The 17,474-nt window shown below is 34.7% G+C and overlaps 3 protein-coding genes and 1 long non-coding RNA gene across 6 annotated transcripts; 2 read left to right on the forward strand and 2 right to left on the reverse strand.

Moving 5' to 3' along the window:
• The first annotated feature begins 74 nt into the window (after positions 1–74).
• mtDNA-helicase (mitochondrial DNA helicase) lies at positions 75–5,328 on the forward strand. 2 transcript variants are annotated; one of them, XM_089838324.1, is made up of 13 exons: positions 75–176; positions 327–696; positions 763–1,129; positions 1,203–1,350; positions 1,447–1,604; positions 1,667–1,823; positions 2,413–2,534; positions 2,614–2,785; positions 2,853–2,987; positions 3,540–3,613; positions 3,695–3,809; positions 3,877–4,068; positions 4,854–5,328. In XM_089838324.1, the coding sequence occupies exons 2-13, from the start codon at positions 540–542 to the stop codon at positions 5,133–5,135; spliced, it is 2,079 nt and encodes a 692-aa protein (XP_089694450.1). In that variant the 5' UTR covers positions 75–176; positions 327–539; the 3' UTR covers positions 5,136–5,328. The 2 variants fall into 2 exon arrangements, with proteins under 2 accessions (XP_089694450.1, XP_089694449.1); XM_089838323.1 differs by having other exon boundaries at positions 110–696.
• Positions 5,329–5,344: 16 nt separating this feature from the next.
• Positions 5,345–12,987, reverse strand: LOC149676742 (SCY1-like protein 2). The gene is made up of 8 exons (XM_089838310.1): positions 12,456–12,987; positions 11,945–12,397; positions 11,234–11,560; positions 10,255–10,557; positions 8,845–9,081; positions 7,836–8,273; positions 6,563–6,691; positions 5,345–6,476 (listed from the first exon to the last, which is right to left on the reverse strand). Exons 1-8 carry the CDS (start codon positions 12,615–12,617, stop codon positions 5,868–5,870), a joined length of 2,658 nt encoding a protein of 885 aa, XP_089694436.1. The 5' UTR covers positions 12,618–12,987; the 3' UTR covers positions 5,345–5,867.
• On the forward strand, positions 12,982–13,775 carry LOC149676743 (uncharacterized). Its single transcript, XR_016366643.1, has 2 exons — positions 12,982–13,112; positions 13,190–13,775. It is a non-coding gene; the product is annotated as an uncharacterized LOC149676743 (long non-coding RNA).
• On the reverse strand, positions 13,397–16,388 carry Fkbp59 (FK506-binding protein 59kD). Of its 2 annotated transcripts, none has more exons than XM_089838369.1 (8): positions 16,233–16,388; positions 15,800–16,027; positions 15,470–15,733; positions 15,161–15,408; positions 15,012–15,095; positions 14,156–14,329; positions 13,822–14,073; positions 13,397–13,762 (listed from the first exon to the last, which is right to left on the reverse strand). In XM_089838369.1, the coding sequence occupies exons 2-8, from the start codon at positions 15,996–15,998 to the stop codon at positions 13,637–13,639; spliced, it is 1,347 nt and encodes a 448-aa protein (XP_089694495.1). In that variant the 5' UTR covers positions 15,999–16,027; positions 16,233–16,388; the 3' UTR covers positions 13,397–13,636. The 2 variants fall into 2 exon arrangements, with proteins under 2 accessions (XP_089694495.1, XP_089694496.1); XM_089838370.1 differs by having other exon boundaries at positions 16,229–16,342.
• Between the last annotated feature and the right edge of the window lie 1,086 nt (positions 16,389–17,474).

Raw genomic sequence — 17,474 nt, forward strand, 5'->3', positions numbered from 1 at the left:
AACTAAATTTAATATATTATTTGGGACAAAAATACTTACTTTTAATTATATTTTTATTAAAAGTAAATATTGTTTGCAAAAATATTGATTTTTATGTCCAGCTGTTTCCTAAAGCCCTTGAAAACATTGACAAGGTCGTGCCCTTTAACCAGCGATTTTGTTTTTCTCAAAGACGGGTAAATTTTGCATATTTATCAAAAATTATCAAAATTAGATAATGTTTTATAATAAGCCGGGTTTAAGAGTTATTTTTGTTCAAGTTTAACCAAACATATTTATTGATATGCGTTGATAAGTACGAAAGTAACGGTCTCCGATATAAACAGGCTCATGATGATAAATTCGGAATTTGGCGCCAAAATTTGGTAACCTTTGTCGCCATGTGCTCGGAGCAGCCTTGGCTTCGCGTTGGAACAATTTCAACTGAACAACCAAAACAAATAAGTTTACAAACTTTTTAAATATAAAAATAATGTTGAAAAATTTAAACGAACGAGAAAAATTAATAACTAAAATTCCCATAACCCCCAAATTATTCAATGAAGATTGATATTTTGAAGCCCCTTTTATACTACCAAAGGATACTAACCATGACTAGAAACAGTAATTTAAATATAATCCGCTGTCCATGTAAATCTCTAAGCACATATTGCCGTTTAAATCAAATTCACACTTTGAACAAGGCTGTTAGAATGGGTAATTAGTAAAAAGTCAAACCCACAGCTTATTTTGTTGAACTACAGTTAAAATTTCACATTTTAGGACCATCTTTCTTCACCCCAAAAATCATACCAGATTACTTTACAAATAATCTCAAAATCCAAATGAGGCATTTCACAACTGATCTCCCACCAGAAGAGTTTGCTATACGCGTAACTGTCACTAAAATCAGAAATTTCTTACAAGATAGTCACCTTCCTTTTGTGGAAGGCCCAACCTGCTTCCAATTACATTGCCCTTGTTGTTCAAATACCAAAAGCTCACCCCCTAAACCTCCTGAAACGGGGAAACTTTACATCAACACACACACTGGCATGTTTATATGCTATTCGTGTAAACAAGCTGGGAATTTTCAAGTCTTTGTTGACTATATTAATGTGCTAGAACTACAAAGCCCAGAAAAGAAAGAGTAATTAGACTAAAAGTTAATTATTAAGGCAATAAGTCTGATACTAATTATAATATATATATATATATTTTAGGAAAATTAAGTTTCCTGAGTCAGAAAATAATTATTTCCTATCAACAGACCAAAAAATGGAATTAGAAAAGATTTTTGAAGATGGTGTATCTCTTCATACTTATCAGCTAAACGAACTTCAAGATATTTTAGCTAAATTTAAATTAAAGGCAATATATTATATTAAATTAAATTAAATTAAATTAAAGATTCCCCTTTTAAATAAATTTAACTAATTAATTAATTAATTATTAAATCAATTTCAGGGATTATTAGCAGACACCTTAAAAAAGTTTCAAATTAGAATTACATCTGACGGAACTTCAATAATATTCCCATTTTTTGATCACGATAAAAACTTAGCTAGCATAAAACTTCTTTCAATAGATGACAACGAAAACATAAAAGAAACAATGTTACCTAAGTAATATTACCTGAAACAAACAAACAACAACAACAAAAAACATTTACTCCTATTTTGAATAGAGTTTCTCCTGTGGCATTATTTGGATATTCAACTATCGGAAAAACACATCGTGATGTTGTTTTGACAGCATCTCCAGCTGATGCTATGGCTGTTTATCAAGAAACAAATACACCAGCAATCGCGTTACCTCAAGGCGTTAAAAACCTATCACCTGAAGTACGTACTTAAAGGGAGGGTGAAGTAGAAAATCAAGTGATTTTTTATCGATTCTTCTACTAATTATAAGACCCGTCTGCATAATCAAACATTCAGGAAATACAGATTCCGAATGATTTTAAAATTCAAATTAGGTTCAGATTTAAAGGATAATTTTAAACAAGGACTTCCGACCAATCGCGTAACGCCCTGCCTTTTTATTAACAAAATTCTCGTGGCACGGAAGTTCCGTGTCGAATGAAATTTATCACGAGATTTGATAAAATTAGGCGCGCGACGTGACAATCGTGGCGCCTGACACGGAGCGTGCCACGAGAATTTTGTTAACAAAAAGGCAGGGCGTTACGCGATTGGTCGGAAGTCCTTGTTTAAAATTATCCTTAAAATCTGAACCTAATTTGAAATAATTTTAAAATCATTCGGAGCTGGTATTTCCTGAATGTTTCACTATGCAGACTGGTCTTATGATTAGTAGAAGAATCGATAAAAAATCACTTGATTTTCTACTTCACCCTCCCTTTAAAGAGTTAATTAACACGAAAATTTCACAATAAATTAATTAACTATCATCATCACAATTAATTAATAGATTCTTCCACTGTTTGAAAAATTCCAAAGAATAACAATATGGTTAGGAAACAGTATTAAAGATTGGGAAATGTCAAAAGTATTTGCAAGGAAACTTGGAGAAAAAAGATGTTCGTTCATTAGGTGGTACACATTATAAGCCCCACCCCCCCCCGGACGCCCCCCTTGCAATAAAACTAATTTTTAATTTAATTTAAATCAGGCCAAGAGAAGATCAACCAGTTCCCTTATTGGGTTTACAACAAAAACTGAATCTCCTTAATATTTTACGCGAGGCTCAATCCATCAGTCACAAATCAATAACAACATTTGAGAGTCTCCGACAAGATGTTCTAGATGAACTTAGCCATAAAGAACAAGTTGCAGGAATGAAAGTATGATCATAAATATAATTTAAAGTTATTTTGCTAATTACTAAATACTCTTTGCCATCAATTTCAGTGGAAACGATTTCCAGGGCTAAATCGTCTATTAAAAGGACACAGAAGGGGGGAGTTGACAGTTTTTACTGGTCCAACTGGATCAGGGAAAACTACTTTTATTAGCGAATATTCTTTGGATTTGTGTATGCAGGGGGTAGGTAAGAGGGTTTAATAATTGCATGATTAGTTTAATGACGATATTTAATCACGGATGTGTATTGTAGAAGGAGTAGAGACTAGGCCTCTGGGGCCTAGACATAAGCGTACTAGTGTTCCGCGCACAATTTTCGCGCATACCGAGCCAATGTAAACAATCTCTGACGTCACGTGTTTTAAAGAAGGCGTCGTTTTCTTCTTTCCTGGCTTAATTTTTTGAATATTTTCCATATTATAATTAATATAAATAGAAATAATAGTAAAAATAAAAATTTAAATGAGATTTGCAAACGCTTGAGAAACTCCCGTCACTCGGACTCGATACACAAAAGACCGAGGCTTAACCCTCCTGAACGTTCGTAGCTCGCGGCCATCTTTATTGTTTACGTTGGCTCGCCTAGGTTTGGAGGGAGGGTCAAAATTCATACCCCCTTTTTATGGACAAATAAGGTCTAGCTTTTTTTAGTAGAGGGGAAGCTACGAGTCTCTACTCCTTCTACAATACAGCTCCGTGATTTAATCTGTAATTTTAATTATTTATTCATTGCAGATGAGTACTTTATGGGGCAGCTTTGAAATTAAGAATGTTAGATTGGCTAAAATGATGCTAACTCAATATTCCCTGTAATATTATTTATATTCTTAATAATTATTTAAAAATTAACTTATTATTAATTGGTTTTATTTTAAACTTTTAACTTAAAGACTGCCATTAGATAAGCATTTAGATCAGTTCGATTTTTGGGCTGATAAGTTTGAGCAACTACCTCTTTATTTAATGACCTTTCATGGTCAACAGTCAATTCCTCATGTCCTTGATGTAAGAATTAATACTAATAACTATAATAATTGATAACTAATTGGGTAATTGTTAATTATTATTTCAGGCCATGTCTCACGCAGTTTATGTTCATGATATTCAACATGTTATAGTTGATAATGTTCAATTTATGCTGGGAGTTGACGCCTCTAGTTCAAAATTGGACAGATTTTTCAGACAGGATTTACTTATTTCCGCATTTAGGAAGTTTGCCACTCATAATAATTGTCACGTGACTTTGGTTATACATCCCAGGAAGGTGAGTATTACTTAGGCCTGCGCGGGTACTAGTTTTTCTAGTCCTCAAAACGGGTACCCGGGCCCGAGTACTCGTTTTTCTAGGACTCGGAAAGGGTACCCGGGTCCGAGTACTCGTTTTTCTAGGACTCGGAACGGGTACCCGCGTCCGAGTGCTCGTTTTTTTAGGATTCGGAACGGGTACCCGGGGGCGAGTACTCGTTTTTCTAGGACTCAGGACGGGTACCCGCGTCCGAGTATTCGTTTTTCTAGGACTCGGAACGGGTACCCGGGTGCGAGTACTCGTTTATCTAGGACTCGGAACGGGTACCCGCGTCCGAGTACTCGTTTTTCTAGGACTCGGAACGGATACCCGGGTCCCGAGTACTCGTTTTTCTAGGACTCGGAACGGATACCCGGGTCCCGAGTACTCGTTTTTCTAGGACTCGGAACGGGTACCCGCGTCAGAGTACTCGTTTTTCTAGTCCTCAAAACGGGCACCCGCGTCCGAGTACTCGTTTTTTCTAGTCCTCAAAACGGGTACCCGCGTCAGAGTACTCTTTTTTCAAGTCCTCAAAACGGGCACCCGCGTGCGAGTACTCGTTTATCTAGTCCTCAAAACGGGTACCCGCGTCCGAGTACTCGTTTTTCTAGTCCTCAAAACGGGTACCCGCGTCAGAGTACTCGTTTTTCTAGTCCTCAAAACGGGTACCCGCGTCCGAGTACTCGTTTTTCTAGTCCTCAAAACGGATACCCGCGTCCGAGTACTCTTTTCTTTTAGTTTTATAAATGTAATCTCTTTTGAAGGAACGAGAAATGGAAGAATTAGGAAATAGCTCAATATTTGGTGGAGCAAAAGCAAGTCAGGAAGCGGACAACATTATAATCTTGCAGGATAAAAGATTGAGCATGTTACGCGGCAAGAAATACTTGCAAGTTACGAAGAATCGTTTTGATGGAGATATTGGAATCATGCCTTTAGAATTTGATAAAGAAACCTTGAGTTTTACCGTCAAAAAGAAACTGGCCAAAACTAAATCATCATCGGAACTGACCACCACCAAAAGTGCCAATTTAAAATTAAGCTAAAAATTAATAATAAAAAATTTTAAATGATTTGTTGGTTAATTAATTAATTAATTCTTTTCTTAGAAATTAATTATTTTCTATAAAATATTTCCGCATGATGATTGTATGAATATTGAATAGTATGACTGATAATTTGAATTGTTTCATTGCAAAATAAAAATATCATAATCATGATTGAATATTGATTAAATAAGTTACGAGGCGTGAAATTAATTTTGTTTTAAATCTTATAACAAATATATTATATTAATCTTGGATTTACAATACCATTACAATAGTTGGGGGGGGGGGAATTTTAAAGGTTAATTAATTTAATTCAAATATAATATAGGCTTAAATTCGCTCGCATTAAGTTCAAGATTTATCTAAGTATTTAGACTCATCTTAGAGGCCATCTTGGGTACTAAAAAGAAACCCTGATATATATATATATATATATATATTAAGCCCTCCTTACCTAAAAATTGAACACATTTATAAAGAGTGCTGTCAGTTGTGACGTCAGATCCAAGGTTAAACGTCACGAGTCTGCCTTTAGCAATGGGCGGCCATGACAGTTACCGTTTTTTTTTTCTTTATGGGAAAACAGCATGGGTGACGTCACACCGGCGCTTCTGACAGCACTCTATAGCGCAAAAAGCACTCATCTTTTACAAATTTACACCCATTAACTTGAAAAGAAAAAAAAAACCAATTTGGTCCTGAATTAATTAATCTAATTAAATTAATTTGCTAACTTAACAAATCTTCCAAATCTTTATAGGAAGTTTTAGGGGTATTGTTCGCGTTAGCTGAAGCGTTGGTTAACCTTACAGGTTGTAAAACCATTGGCGGTGCTGGAATACTAACATTAGACGAGTTTACAGAGTTAACATTAACTGAGGTTGTTTGTTTAGGAATATTTTTCCACGTTGGTGATATTAAATTATCAAATGCCGACATATTTGGTTGAACAACTTGTTGTTGTTGTTGTTGCGGAGATTGAGCGTAAGGTCTAACATTTCCCATATTCCATTGGGGGTTAAAAGGGGCGCTTGCCATCATACCTGGTCCAGGGTTGGTAGATTGTAGGGGTACATTTGTAGGAGCGTAACTACTAGGGAATGTTTGGGAAAATTGCATGGCCGCGGGACCTTTTGGGCTGCTACCACCTAAATTAAGACTCGATAAATTGGAATTAATTAAAGAAGATGTGAGATCTTTAGTAACATTAGATGATGTTCTAGAAACAGCGGAAGATTGAGATACTGGTGTCAACATTGGACTTTGATCTTTCAATCTCTGTTGGAACTCTTGTTCTCTAGCCAATCTTTGTTTTTCTTCCATGCTTAGCGATTCACCCTTTGTAATATATGTACCAAACATTTGACATGTTTTACCCGCTTCCGTCATCTCCTCATAATATTACATTACATTACTATTCTTACTGTTTTAAGAGAAGGACTCTGGAATGAATTTTGATTTTGACTAGATATAGACGAAGAAGAAGAAGAGCTTTGGTTTGATTTTTTATCAATGTAACTTCCTAATCCAAGTCCCTGAAACATCTCATCCATCTAAACAGAGTCAAAATTGTGCTGAATTTAAACCAAACATACATGATAACATAAGGATATCATCTCTCTAAGGGCCCAAGATTCTATGTTACGGTTGAAATGTATGTATGTCCGATTTGGTCAGCCATCCGTCTCACCGCAAGTGGTATAATAATTGGCTGCGTTCAGTAACACTCATCAGGAAAATCATCGATGTTTGGGAAAATGAAATCGGTGTTCTTTTGACGTCATGATGACGTTGCAGTTGTTGAACGGCACAATTTTGTGTAATCGATGCTTTTCAAAATGGCGACGATATTATGATAACGTTACTGCAGAGGCTTAAATAATAAATCCGAAATATTTACAAAGATATTGTACTTCAATTTATCAATTAAATCAAAATTCTGTCAGAATCCATTTTTTACCGAAATAATATATTGCTTTCCAGTATTATTATCCATAAGGATAATATTTGTCAATTCTACATTATTTTAATTGTCGCGGCGCAAAATGACGAAATTTACGTCATGAATCCGATGCTCATCAAAAAAACCTCCTCTCACAGCCGATTTTTCTGATGAGCATCCGATGAGCATCATGACGTCACGCCCAAAGACGCGAAAAACCGTTCAGTAAGACATCGATGTCATCTTTTAGTCATCGATGTTTTTGATGCCGGTTACTGAACGCAGCCATTGTATAGCCTAAACAGAGGCCGAGCGCATTCGCTGCAGAGTAATCCGGCATTGAACATTTTTCCCTCCTTCAAAGTTTTATCACGACAGCTCTTCGTGATTTTTACTAAGTGCGAATTTACCTCTTGTGTCTGAGAGCTGGGGGGGTTGTGGAAATTCTCTTACTTGTTTTTTCCCCTCAGTCCTTCCTCTCTCGCCTACCCGTGTGTTTTAGTTTGATTCCCAACCGCTTGGGAGCGTTATCTCAGAGCTCGCGTCTAGACCACGACCGGCTTAGGATATCGGTATCAGTCGTGGCTGATTTTGAAAATTATTTTTCTCTCCCGCGAATTTCACGAAAAATTCGGAAGGAGCCCCTATACAAAATCTACGTCACATCTAACAGAACTAGATGTTTTTGCTAATAAATGCGCTTGGGCCCTTAGAGAGATGATCTCCTTATGACGATAAATAGCGTCCATACTTACAGATGACATCTTTTTATCAGCAACCAAATCGGGTATAATCTCATTTGGTTTAGAATTACCAACCCTAGTCATATCTAAAGTCGTTCTTTGTTCTTGTTTGATGGAATTAAGTTGTTCCAGTTTAGTTTTGTGCTCAGTTTCTACCCTATTGACCATATCCTTGACCACACTCATCAAAGAATTGAACTGATTCAAAGTTAATCCATTTTCAATAGTTAACGGCATCAAAAATGGAATTATTTGCGTAGCCATGATATCTTTTGTTATGCCTAATTTTTTGTGATCCATTGCTAATTTATAAATTCCTAAAATTCCCATCAAAACTGCCGGTTCCTTCGAAGGGATTTGCGTCAAAATTGGCAAGATGTCATCCAGAACCAACCATTTGTCCAAATGCTCCAAAAGTTTGCCCAAACAAACCAAACTGTTGACTCGAACCTATAATTTAAGTTTTGTACAATAATTACGCAATTTAAAGGGAGGGTGAAGTAGAAAATCTAGTGGTTTTTTATCGATTCTTCTAACAATCATAAGACCAGTCTGCATAGTGAAACATTCAGGAAATACCAGCTCCGAATTATTTTAAAATTCAAATTAGGTTCAGATTTTAAGGATAATTTTAAACAAGGACTGCCGACCAATCGCGTAACGCCCTGCCTTTTTGTTAACAAAATTCTCGTGGCACGCATGCTCCATGTCTCGCGCCACGATTGTCACGTAGCGCGCCTAATTTTATCAAATCTCGTGATAAATTTCATTCGACACGGAACGTGCCACGAGAATTTTGTTAACAAAAAGGCAGGGCGTTACGCGATTGGTCGGCAGTCCTTGTTTAAAATTTTCCTTAAAATCTGAACCTAATTTGAATTTTAAAATCATTCGGAATCTGTATTTCCTGAATGTTTCACTATGACTGGTCTTAAGATTAGTAGAAGAATCGATAAAAAAAATCACTTGATTTTCTACTTCACCCTCCCTTTAAAGGACTGTAATTGGGTTTAAAGTTTACCGATAGATAATTAGTTGTTAAACAAATCTTCTTAATACGAGGTAAAAGAGCGTTTTTCATAGAGGGATAGTCTATTAGACCAGCAAAGCTAGGAATAACATTCAGGCACAATTCTTGAATTTGTTGGGCGTTTGCTTCTAAAGCACTGTTAACCATAGGTAGAATATAATTTCTGATATGATCCGGGTTGCATTTTGTTAACAATAACTCCATTTTTTGCATGAATATTAACAAAATCTGTTTATAAAATTATTGAAACTTAAGTTTTGTCATTTAAAATTTAAAGGAATTGAAAGTTCAGGTAACATAACATTATACCAGAAGGGGATAATAGAAGAAGGATGACACTCTGTATCCTCTTAATGCTTTAGTTTTGTAACGTCATTCTTCCCAGGCTCCCCCTTTTAGTTTGCTTTCCCACTCATCAAACTACAAATGGGCATCGCACCGTAAAGTGAATTCAATAGTTGTTCGGCACTAAATCCCTAGCAATCATCCCACAAACCTCGTCTTGACGTGGGACAAAATGCACAAGCGCGTCTTGCCAAATATTTAAACGCTAATAGAGTAATGATGAGGGAACTATTTATCGTGTATGTGATTCGGTTTAGTAACCTTGCTCTAAGCGTTCCGATGTTGGGAAGAGTGACGTTACACTCACCCAGCTTTGTGGTACACTTCTCTCGAAGAGAAGTATTATATACTTCTGATTATACCTTAAAAGAACGCCCTTTTTTTAAATATAAAACGAAAACAATGAATAAATGACAATCTTATTACAATATGATAATTAGTACATTTAATTAGTCTTAAAAATAATCAAGGACTACAGCGCCATCCGCCATTGTTTTAGAGGCGTCTGCTAGCTACCCAGAACCCACAAGGGATTGCTTCAACCAATCCTGTGAGGGTAAGTTGTTCTGGCTAGCAGACGCCACTAAAGCAATGGCGAATGGCGGCGCGCAGTAGTCCTTGATTATTTTTAAGACTAATTAAATGTACTAATTATCATATTGTAATAAGAGATCATTTAATTTGTTTAATATTTAATTCCTTTTATATTTAGAAAAAGCAGCCATTCTTTTACGGTATAATCAGTTATGTTAGCTTGACTTTTCCTATAGGTAATTCATAAGTTTATAAGATATGTTCCATAAGTGAGTCACTCGTTAATGAGAGGTTGTCATGAAGTGACGTAGGTGAAACGTCATATATTCTCGTAAAGCGACGCCTAGTGAGGCCCTGTCAAAGGCTTAGTACAGACTAAAGAGGAGGATGGACTGCAAAACCGAGTGTAGTCAATTCTCACGTCGTTCTTGAACTAGCTCTCATTAAGCCTCTAACATTACGAAGTATGGGTAGTGACATACTTATGGAACATATCTTATAAACTTATGGTAATTGTAAGACCTGAATTGGTTCTTGCAGTTTGAAAACGGGTATCAAATCGGGTAAAATATAAGCTCTAAACTCTTCATTTGTAGATTTTTCCGATATTAATAAAACATTAGGAAGAACAAAGGGTATCATTTCCGGGTTGACGTATTCTTTGACTAGACATGGTAAAACGCGTTGAAGAGACACTCTCTTGGGCATTTGAGCCAAAATTTGTGGAAGGCCTTTATAAAAATGAGATTTTTGAAGATTGTCCAATTGATAGATTGAATCGAGAAACTGTAGAGTTTTGACTCCAACATCATTGAATAATTGAAGCTATAACGCGAAACTTTATTTATAAATCTTGAACCTGAACGAGTATAAGTTTACAGGGTTCATACAACTTCTGGAAAAAGAATTTCCCTGAGATTTATGGGAGGTTTTTCCCCATATACTTCCATGAATTTTCCAGGTTTTTCCCGAATATGGAGTATACAATGGAGCAAATGTTAACGAAGGAGGGGGGGGGGCAAATAGGACTATAACATACTCAAAGGACATCCCCGTATCTCTAATATAACCAGAGTTACGAGCCTCCAAAGTATAGTGTAATGTTAATCCTATGGAGGGGATGTTTACGAACATTTTGCTCAATTACTCGGCCCCTGTTTGTCGTAGCCCTACGTTTTTAGTATGGTTAGATGGGGGACAAATTGCACTATAACATACTCAAAGGGCATCCCCGTATCTTTAGTAGAACCAGAGTTACGAGCCTCCAAATATAGTGTAATGTTAATCCTATGGAGGGTATGTTTATGAACATTTTGCTTAATTGACGCTGATTTCCCTGAATTTTACTAAAAATTCGAAATTTCCCTGAATTTTACTAAAAATTCGAAATTTCCCTGAATTTTCCCTGAGGTTTTTGTCAACTATTTATTTCCCTGATTTTTCCAGGTTTTCCCTGTTTTCCAGGTTTGTATGAACCCTGGTTTAGGTTGGCCTAATTTACCTTAGAAAATTGATGGGAATCAGGCCTAACTTCGGGTGTTGTATTAAGCATTAGTTTAACGTGTTCAACAGCATCAGAAGGTATGGTAGGTAACTTATTCAAATTTTTAAGTTTATCCGAATTATATTTTAAGGATGAAGGGTCGCCATTGCATTGATAAAGAGGTGTTCCATCATTAAATACTGTGTAGATCAATGCCCCCAATGAAAACATATCACTAGAGAGGCTGCAATTATGAGTCAAAACATATTCCGGGGCAAGATGCTCCAAATTTGGATATAATATTGGTGGAAGATCGTAATCAAACTCCAATGATGGGAATAGTAGCTTTTTTTTGAATCAAAAATACAAGTTATAGGCTAGATGATGAATTTTGAAGTTAATCCCATTGAGTTGAGAAAATTACCACTAGAGTGGCCTTTCACCCGCAAGGATATAGACCAAATGAACTTTATCACGAGCTTGTAGCGCCATCCCGGTGCGAAAAAGGGAACTAAAAGAAAAGGCGGGAAATTTCAAATTTGACGAATTTTAAAAATACATGTAAATGGCCGAAATTCAAGTTCGTTTTCCAGATGGCGACACCATCGTTTGATAAACTTGGTGGCTGTCCGTCCCTCCCAAGTGTCCGGGTCCCCCCAATAGGCAGCTTAACGCAAAGGCCACTCTAGTGGTAATTTTCTCAATTCAATGGTTAATCCATCAAAATACCTGCTTATCAAAAGAATTGCTAGCTGAAACTGAAAAATCAAAGCCACACAACTTCCAAGCTCCATTTTTGTTCATTATAATAGATTCGGGGCAAATATTACGATGCAACATTTTGACATCATTGTGCAAAAAAGCTAAACCCTCGGCTATTTGATAAAGGCCATATTTGATCTCCACATCGTAAAGCTGAAAGTCTTTCAACTCCGGTGGTGGAGGCGATGGTAGATTTTCATGATTCCCTAAAATGTTGGCTAAACTTGAGAACACGGGTTCAGCGGCAAATGCTAAAGAATCCCTCGATTCCTCTAATGGATGTTGAACTGTTAAAATGCTAGGATGTCTTAAACGAGTCAACTGGGAAACACCCTTCTTGACAAGGTCTAAAATAACGTCTTTGATGTGTTTTGGGTATTTATCCAAAACCTTTTTATCCAGAACAAAAACTGACGCTTCCTGCATAGGTTAATACATTTTAAAATGAAATTAAAAAAATGACGAAAATTTTAATTACTTGTTTCGTAGAACGTTTTGAAGCTTGATATATCTTCCAAACTAAGCCAGGTCCAGCACTAGCAATTTGTTTACCAACTTCGTACTCTCTTGTCACTGGGTTTCCGGGTAGTACCGTACTTAGATTTGACACTGTACTTTTCAGTTTATTAAATACCTCCATATTTAAATGTTTATTGAGTATATTTTTCTTCTGGTAATTTTATAATTGCAACAAATCAAGCTGAATGCTCTGTTGCCGGTCCCCTTCCCGGCAACATCCGATTCCAAGAACGTTTAATAATAATTGAATCAACGGGTGGGGGGGGGGGTTCACAAAAAATGACCAAGGCTTAGCGGGAACAACTGCTTAAACCCACTCCCTTCAAATTTACGCCTTGTGTCTTGGATACGTAATTACTTTTTCTTAATTTTTGCGTAAAACTATAACCTTCATTCATTTAAATCAATATTTAACATACTTTTTTAGAAGAATGCAAGAAACGGCAACATAAGCTCGCGATTTGCCAGCGGCGAGTCAGACGGATTTTGGCCTACTTTGAGTTTGATAGATGGCGCTGTGTAAAATACTAAATTCCCGAAAAATATTCGCAAAACAGTTTTGCAAACTCAGTTGCAAATCCAAAAACATCCATGTTACACTTTGTGTCTTGGATAAGTAATTACTTTTTCTTAATTTTTGCGTAAAACTATAACCTTCATTCATATAAATCAATATTTAACATACTTTTTTAGAAGAAGGCAAGAAACGGCAACATAAGCTCGCGATTTGCGCTTGCGGCGAGTCAGACGGATTTTGGCCTACTTTGAGTTTGATAGATGGCGCTGTGTAAAATACTAAATTCCCCAAAAAATATTCGCAAAACAGTTTTGCAAACTCAGTTGCAAATCCAAAAACATCCACTTTACAAATAAAAAACCCCACAAAATCATTCTAAAATATTAAAAGTAATCGTTTTTTCCCTGAGGAAAATATTTAATTATAAATGTATTCGTTGATAATCGTAATACGTAAAAAAATTAAAAACAACCACTTTCAGATGCCTAATAATAACACCCGCAATAAATGTGCAAAATGTATTCATTAAGACGTTAAAGAGTAACTCTAGAATACTGGTTTCATTATATCTTCAACTTTCTATGATCAGTGACGAATTTTGAATTAATTGACATTGAATTATTCTAATTTCCGCTTAAAATTTCAACATTTTCTAAGTCAGAATGTTCCAGTTTATCTCCCATCTCAGATTTTTGACCATTTTGCCAAACTCCAGATTCTGTGGATTGACAACCTTTCATGGCTTCTTTCTGTAACCAAAAATTAATTAAAAAACAAACTTTATTTCCATCAATAACCCTTTTTTTACCCTTTTATCAGCTTCAGCAAATTTATTAAACATATTTGCATAAATCTTTTTTTCTTTATCAAGTTGTTGTTTCAAATTATTTTTGCAAATAATGAACTGATTTTTGGCAGCCTTATTCTCAGGGTCAATTTTAAGTAAAGTTTCAAAATCTTTTAGAGCAATTTCATAGTTTTTGAGGCTGGCTTGAGCTTGACCTTTCCGGAAGTGAGCTTTGATATTCTGGGGGTCAAGTTGAATAGCTTTTTCTGCTGCCTAAAAAATTATAATTTCAATATTAAAAAGTAAAATAAATAAAATATAATTAAATTAAATTAATTAAGGCTAATTTAATTACTTTGGAAGCTTCCAAAGGTTCATCGGTTTTAAGGAAACAAGCGGCTAAATTGAGATGAGCTGCTAAAACTAAAGTTTTCCGTTTTTCTATTTGATCTGCTTCAGCATCATAATCATCTTCTATCAGAGTTAAAATTCTTTTGTATTGTTTTTCAGCTAGTTTGAATCGACCCGCCTGAAAAAGCAATTAAAATTAATTAATAATTAAATATAAATAAATTTTTTTTAATTAAAATTAATTAATTAATAATTAAATATAAATAAAAATCATTAATTAAAATTAATTAATTAATAATTAAATATAAATAAAAATCATTAATTTAAATTAATTAATTAATAATTAAATATAAATAAAAATCATTAATTAAAATTAATTAATTAATAATTAAATATAAATAAAAAAATATTAATTAAAATTAATTAATTAATAATTAAATATAAATAAAAAAATATTAATTAAAATTAATTAATTAATAATTAGATATAAATAAAAATTATTAATTAAAATTAAATATAAATAAAAATTAATTAATTAATAATTAAAGATAAATAAAAAATTTTTTAATTAAAATTAATTAATTAATAATTAAATATAAATAAAAAATTAAAATTAATTAATTAATAATTAAATATAAATAAAAAATTAAAATTAAATAATTAATAATTAAATATAAATAAAAAATTAAAATTAAATAATTAATAATTAAATATAAATAAAAAAATAAAATTAATTAATTAATAATTAAATATAAATAAAAAATTAAAATTAATTAATAATTAATTATAAATAAAAAATTATTAATTAAAATTAATTAATTAATAATTAAAAATATAAATAAAAAAATTATTACTCATACTTTGAAATAATTAGTTCCTTTGACTTTGGCAATTTCAGATTCTGTAAGTTTATCTGTTGGGTTAAGTTCATATGGCTCTTTTAACTAAAAATATCAATTAGTTAATAATTGACAATCCTCTTAAAGTTAAGTATAATATTAATTAGCACCTTTTCAAAGCTATTAAGGGTAACAGTGTAAGTCAATTCGGCATTTGAAGGAATCCCAAATTCAGGATTTCCATCATTTCCATAACCAAATTCTGGTTTTAACTTAAACAAAGATTTCTCTCCCTTTTTCATTGCTTGAATGGCAATTTCTAAGCCACTAACGACTCCATTATCAGGGCCTTCTCCGATAATAAACTTCAAGTCCCTTTCTTCAAACACCTTTCCATTATATTCTCCAGAATAATGTACTAAAAATAATGTTTAAATTATCTAAGGCAAATGTAATATAGTTTTTTTTATATAACATACTGTCAACTGTAGCACCGTCTTTTGGCATAGCATAATCCTCTCCCTTAGTTAAAATCCTTCTCTGAATTCCTCCATCCTTTTTTGGGGACAAATCTTCCATTTTCCAATCAAAGAGCTCTACTTCAAAGACTAAAGTGGCATTTGGCGGAATTTTTGGGGGACTACCGGCAGCGCCATAAGCGTATTCTGATTTGCAAATTAAGTTTGCTAATTCACCCCTTTTCATAGTGGCAACACCAATATCCCATCCTTTGATAACATTTCCTTTAATAAATAACCCCCCAGTGAAAAATCAAGTAATTGGCAGTGAGAAATTATCTTTTCTTTTACCAGTTCCCAGAGTAAATTGAAATTTTTCTCCACGTTTTCGACTTGAATCAAATTCAGTTCCATCTAAGAGTTTCCCAACGTAATGGACATAGACTGTATCTCCAGTTGATGGGGAATCATTTGAAGTGCCTTCTTTAATTATTTCTTTAATGACACCTCCATCTTGATTCGGGGTTATATCTACACCGTTTTCACTCATTTTGAGGTATAATTTTTGAATACGTTATGCTAAACGCAAGAACAACAAGATCAAGACAACCAAATAAATAATTAATCATAAACAAACTGAAAACATGGACTATCTTCCTTAAGCCTTGGTCTAATTTTTAAAATTGATTTCACTTAAATTTTACAACCAAAGAGCGAATTAATTACTCTCTCCGTTACAAAAACTCTATTTAGATTTTATCTTAATTACGATATGATTACTTGCCAAATTATATCACAGATGTTAACAAAAATCCGCGAACAAGATAGAACCAGGAACAGTGATTCAACTCAACAAGGGATCCCCTGACTCAACTCTTTTGCGCAATAATATTTGCAAATCATAGCGGTTCGTACGTTTTGCAACAACTATTGCTCAACACCGGTCGCTCTATTCACGGAGCTTCTATTAACAGGGAGAGGAAACTTCCTTCCCCTCAAGTACTGTAAAGGCCCTTAGGAAACGTAGACACTATTTGTCCATAAAAAGGGGCACATTTTTAATCCCCCCCTCGGTTTTCACTGGTAAAAAATTGGAGCCTAGGTAAACAACAAAGATGTCTGCCTTCACTCGTTCGTAGAAAGACATAAGCCTCGGACTTTTTAATGTTTAATTGCTATAATAATTGGTACAATTTTAAAAATTAAAATGGATTGGGATTACAATCAGTTAGTTTGTAAAAAGGGGAAGAAGAATAAATGTGTTTACGGAAGCTGTAGAAGCGATTCACGATATAAATCGTCCTTTTATGGCCAGGAATTAAAGTTTATAGTCCGTACCTTTTTAGTCTTAGCAGGGAGAGAGGCTTTTGTCTCCATTTGTATAGTCACAAAACCTTTATTTTCAACATAATCACGGAGCTTAATATAATCTGGATTTGTTCAGAGCACAACGGAGCTACACGACCACGTTCAACGTCTTCAAACTTTCAACGGCGGTCGGTAAGCCTTGTCTACAAGCAGGGGTCGCGTTCCTCCAACTTCCTTACGACAAGAAAATGACGTCAGACTTTGTTTACTTCGGCTCAGTGTGCGCGCGAGGAATGAAAACGGTGCGCAGAACCGAGGTACGCTAAGAGCGAGGGGGAAGAGACCGAGTTTCCTCTCCGTTAATAGAAGCTCCGTGCTCTATTTTGCAACATTTATTGCTCAACACCGTTCGCTCTATTTCACAACAGTCTGGGAAATAAGGATATTTTTTAAACTAGTCTTTAGGACCAGTGACCCCCTGCGGTCCTAAATAATAAACTGGTCTCCCGAGTGGTCTCCGCCTTTGGTCTCCTATAGATTTGCAATTAATAAACTGGTCCCGAGGACCAGTGACCCCTACTTTTTGAATTAAGAAACTAGTCCAAGCAATCAATAAACTGGTTTTGGACCAGAGGAAGTGTGCTATTTCCCAGACTGTTTCGCAACATCTATTGCTCAACACCGTTCGCTCTATTTCGCAACATCTATTGCTCAACAC

Source organism: Phalangium opilio, unplaced genomic scaffold, assembly GCF_054372755.1.
Source record: "Phalangium opilio isolate 3A_F unplaced genomic scaffold, DU_Popi_V2 ptg000045l_1, whole genome shotgun sequence".
NCBI classification, from domain to species: domain Eukaryota; kingdom Metazoa; phylum Arthropoda; class Arachnida; order Opiliones; family Phalangiidae; genus Phalangium; species Phalangium opilio.

What these genes read in the sequence shown, in the direction of transcription:
- mtDNA-helicase (XM_089838324.1), top strand. Translation starts at nt 540, where the DNA reads ATGAAGATTGATATTTTGAAGCCCCTTTTATACTACCAAAGGATACTA. An exon ending in AACAAGTTGCAGGAATGAAA is followed by an intron (nt 2,786 to 2,852) that starts GTATGATCATAA and finishes CATCAATTTCAG; the next exon opens with TGGAAACGATTTCCAGGGCT. An exon ending in ATGCTAACTCAATATTCCCT is followed by an intron (nt 3,614 to 3,694) that starts GTAATATTATTT and finishes TTTAACTTAAAG; the next exon opens with ACTGCCATTAGATAAGCATT.
- LOC149676742 (XM_089838310.1), bottom strand. Translation starts at nt 12,617, where the DNA reads ATGGAGGTATTTAATAAACTGAAAAGTACAGTGTCAAATCTAAGTACG. An exon ending in AACTGCAAGAACCAATTCAG is followed by an intron (nt 9,082 to 10,254) that starts GTCTTACAATTA and finishes TTTTATAAACAG; the next exon opens with ATTTTGTTAATATTCATGCA. An exon ending in AGAGTCCTTCTCTTAAAACA is followed by an intron (nt 6,477 to 6,562) that starts GTAAGAATAGTA and finishes TATATTACAAAG; the next exon opens with GGTGAATCGCTAAGCATGGA.
- Fkbp59 (XM_089838369.1), bottom strand. Translation starts at nt 15,998, where the DNA reads ATGAGTGAAAACGGTGTAGATATAACCCCGAATCAAGATGGAGGTGTC. An exon ending in TCAATTTACTCTGGGAACTG is followed by an intron (nt 15,734 to 15,799) that starts GTAAAAGAAAAG and finishes TATTTATTAAAG; the next exon opens with GAAATGTTATCAAAGGATGG. An exon ending in TTGCTGAAGCTGATAAAAGG is followed by an intron (nt 13,763 to 13,821) that starts GTAAAAAAAGGG and finishes TTTTGGTTACAG; the next exon opens with AAAGAAGCCATGAAAGGTTG.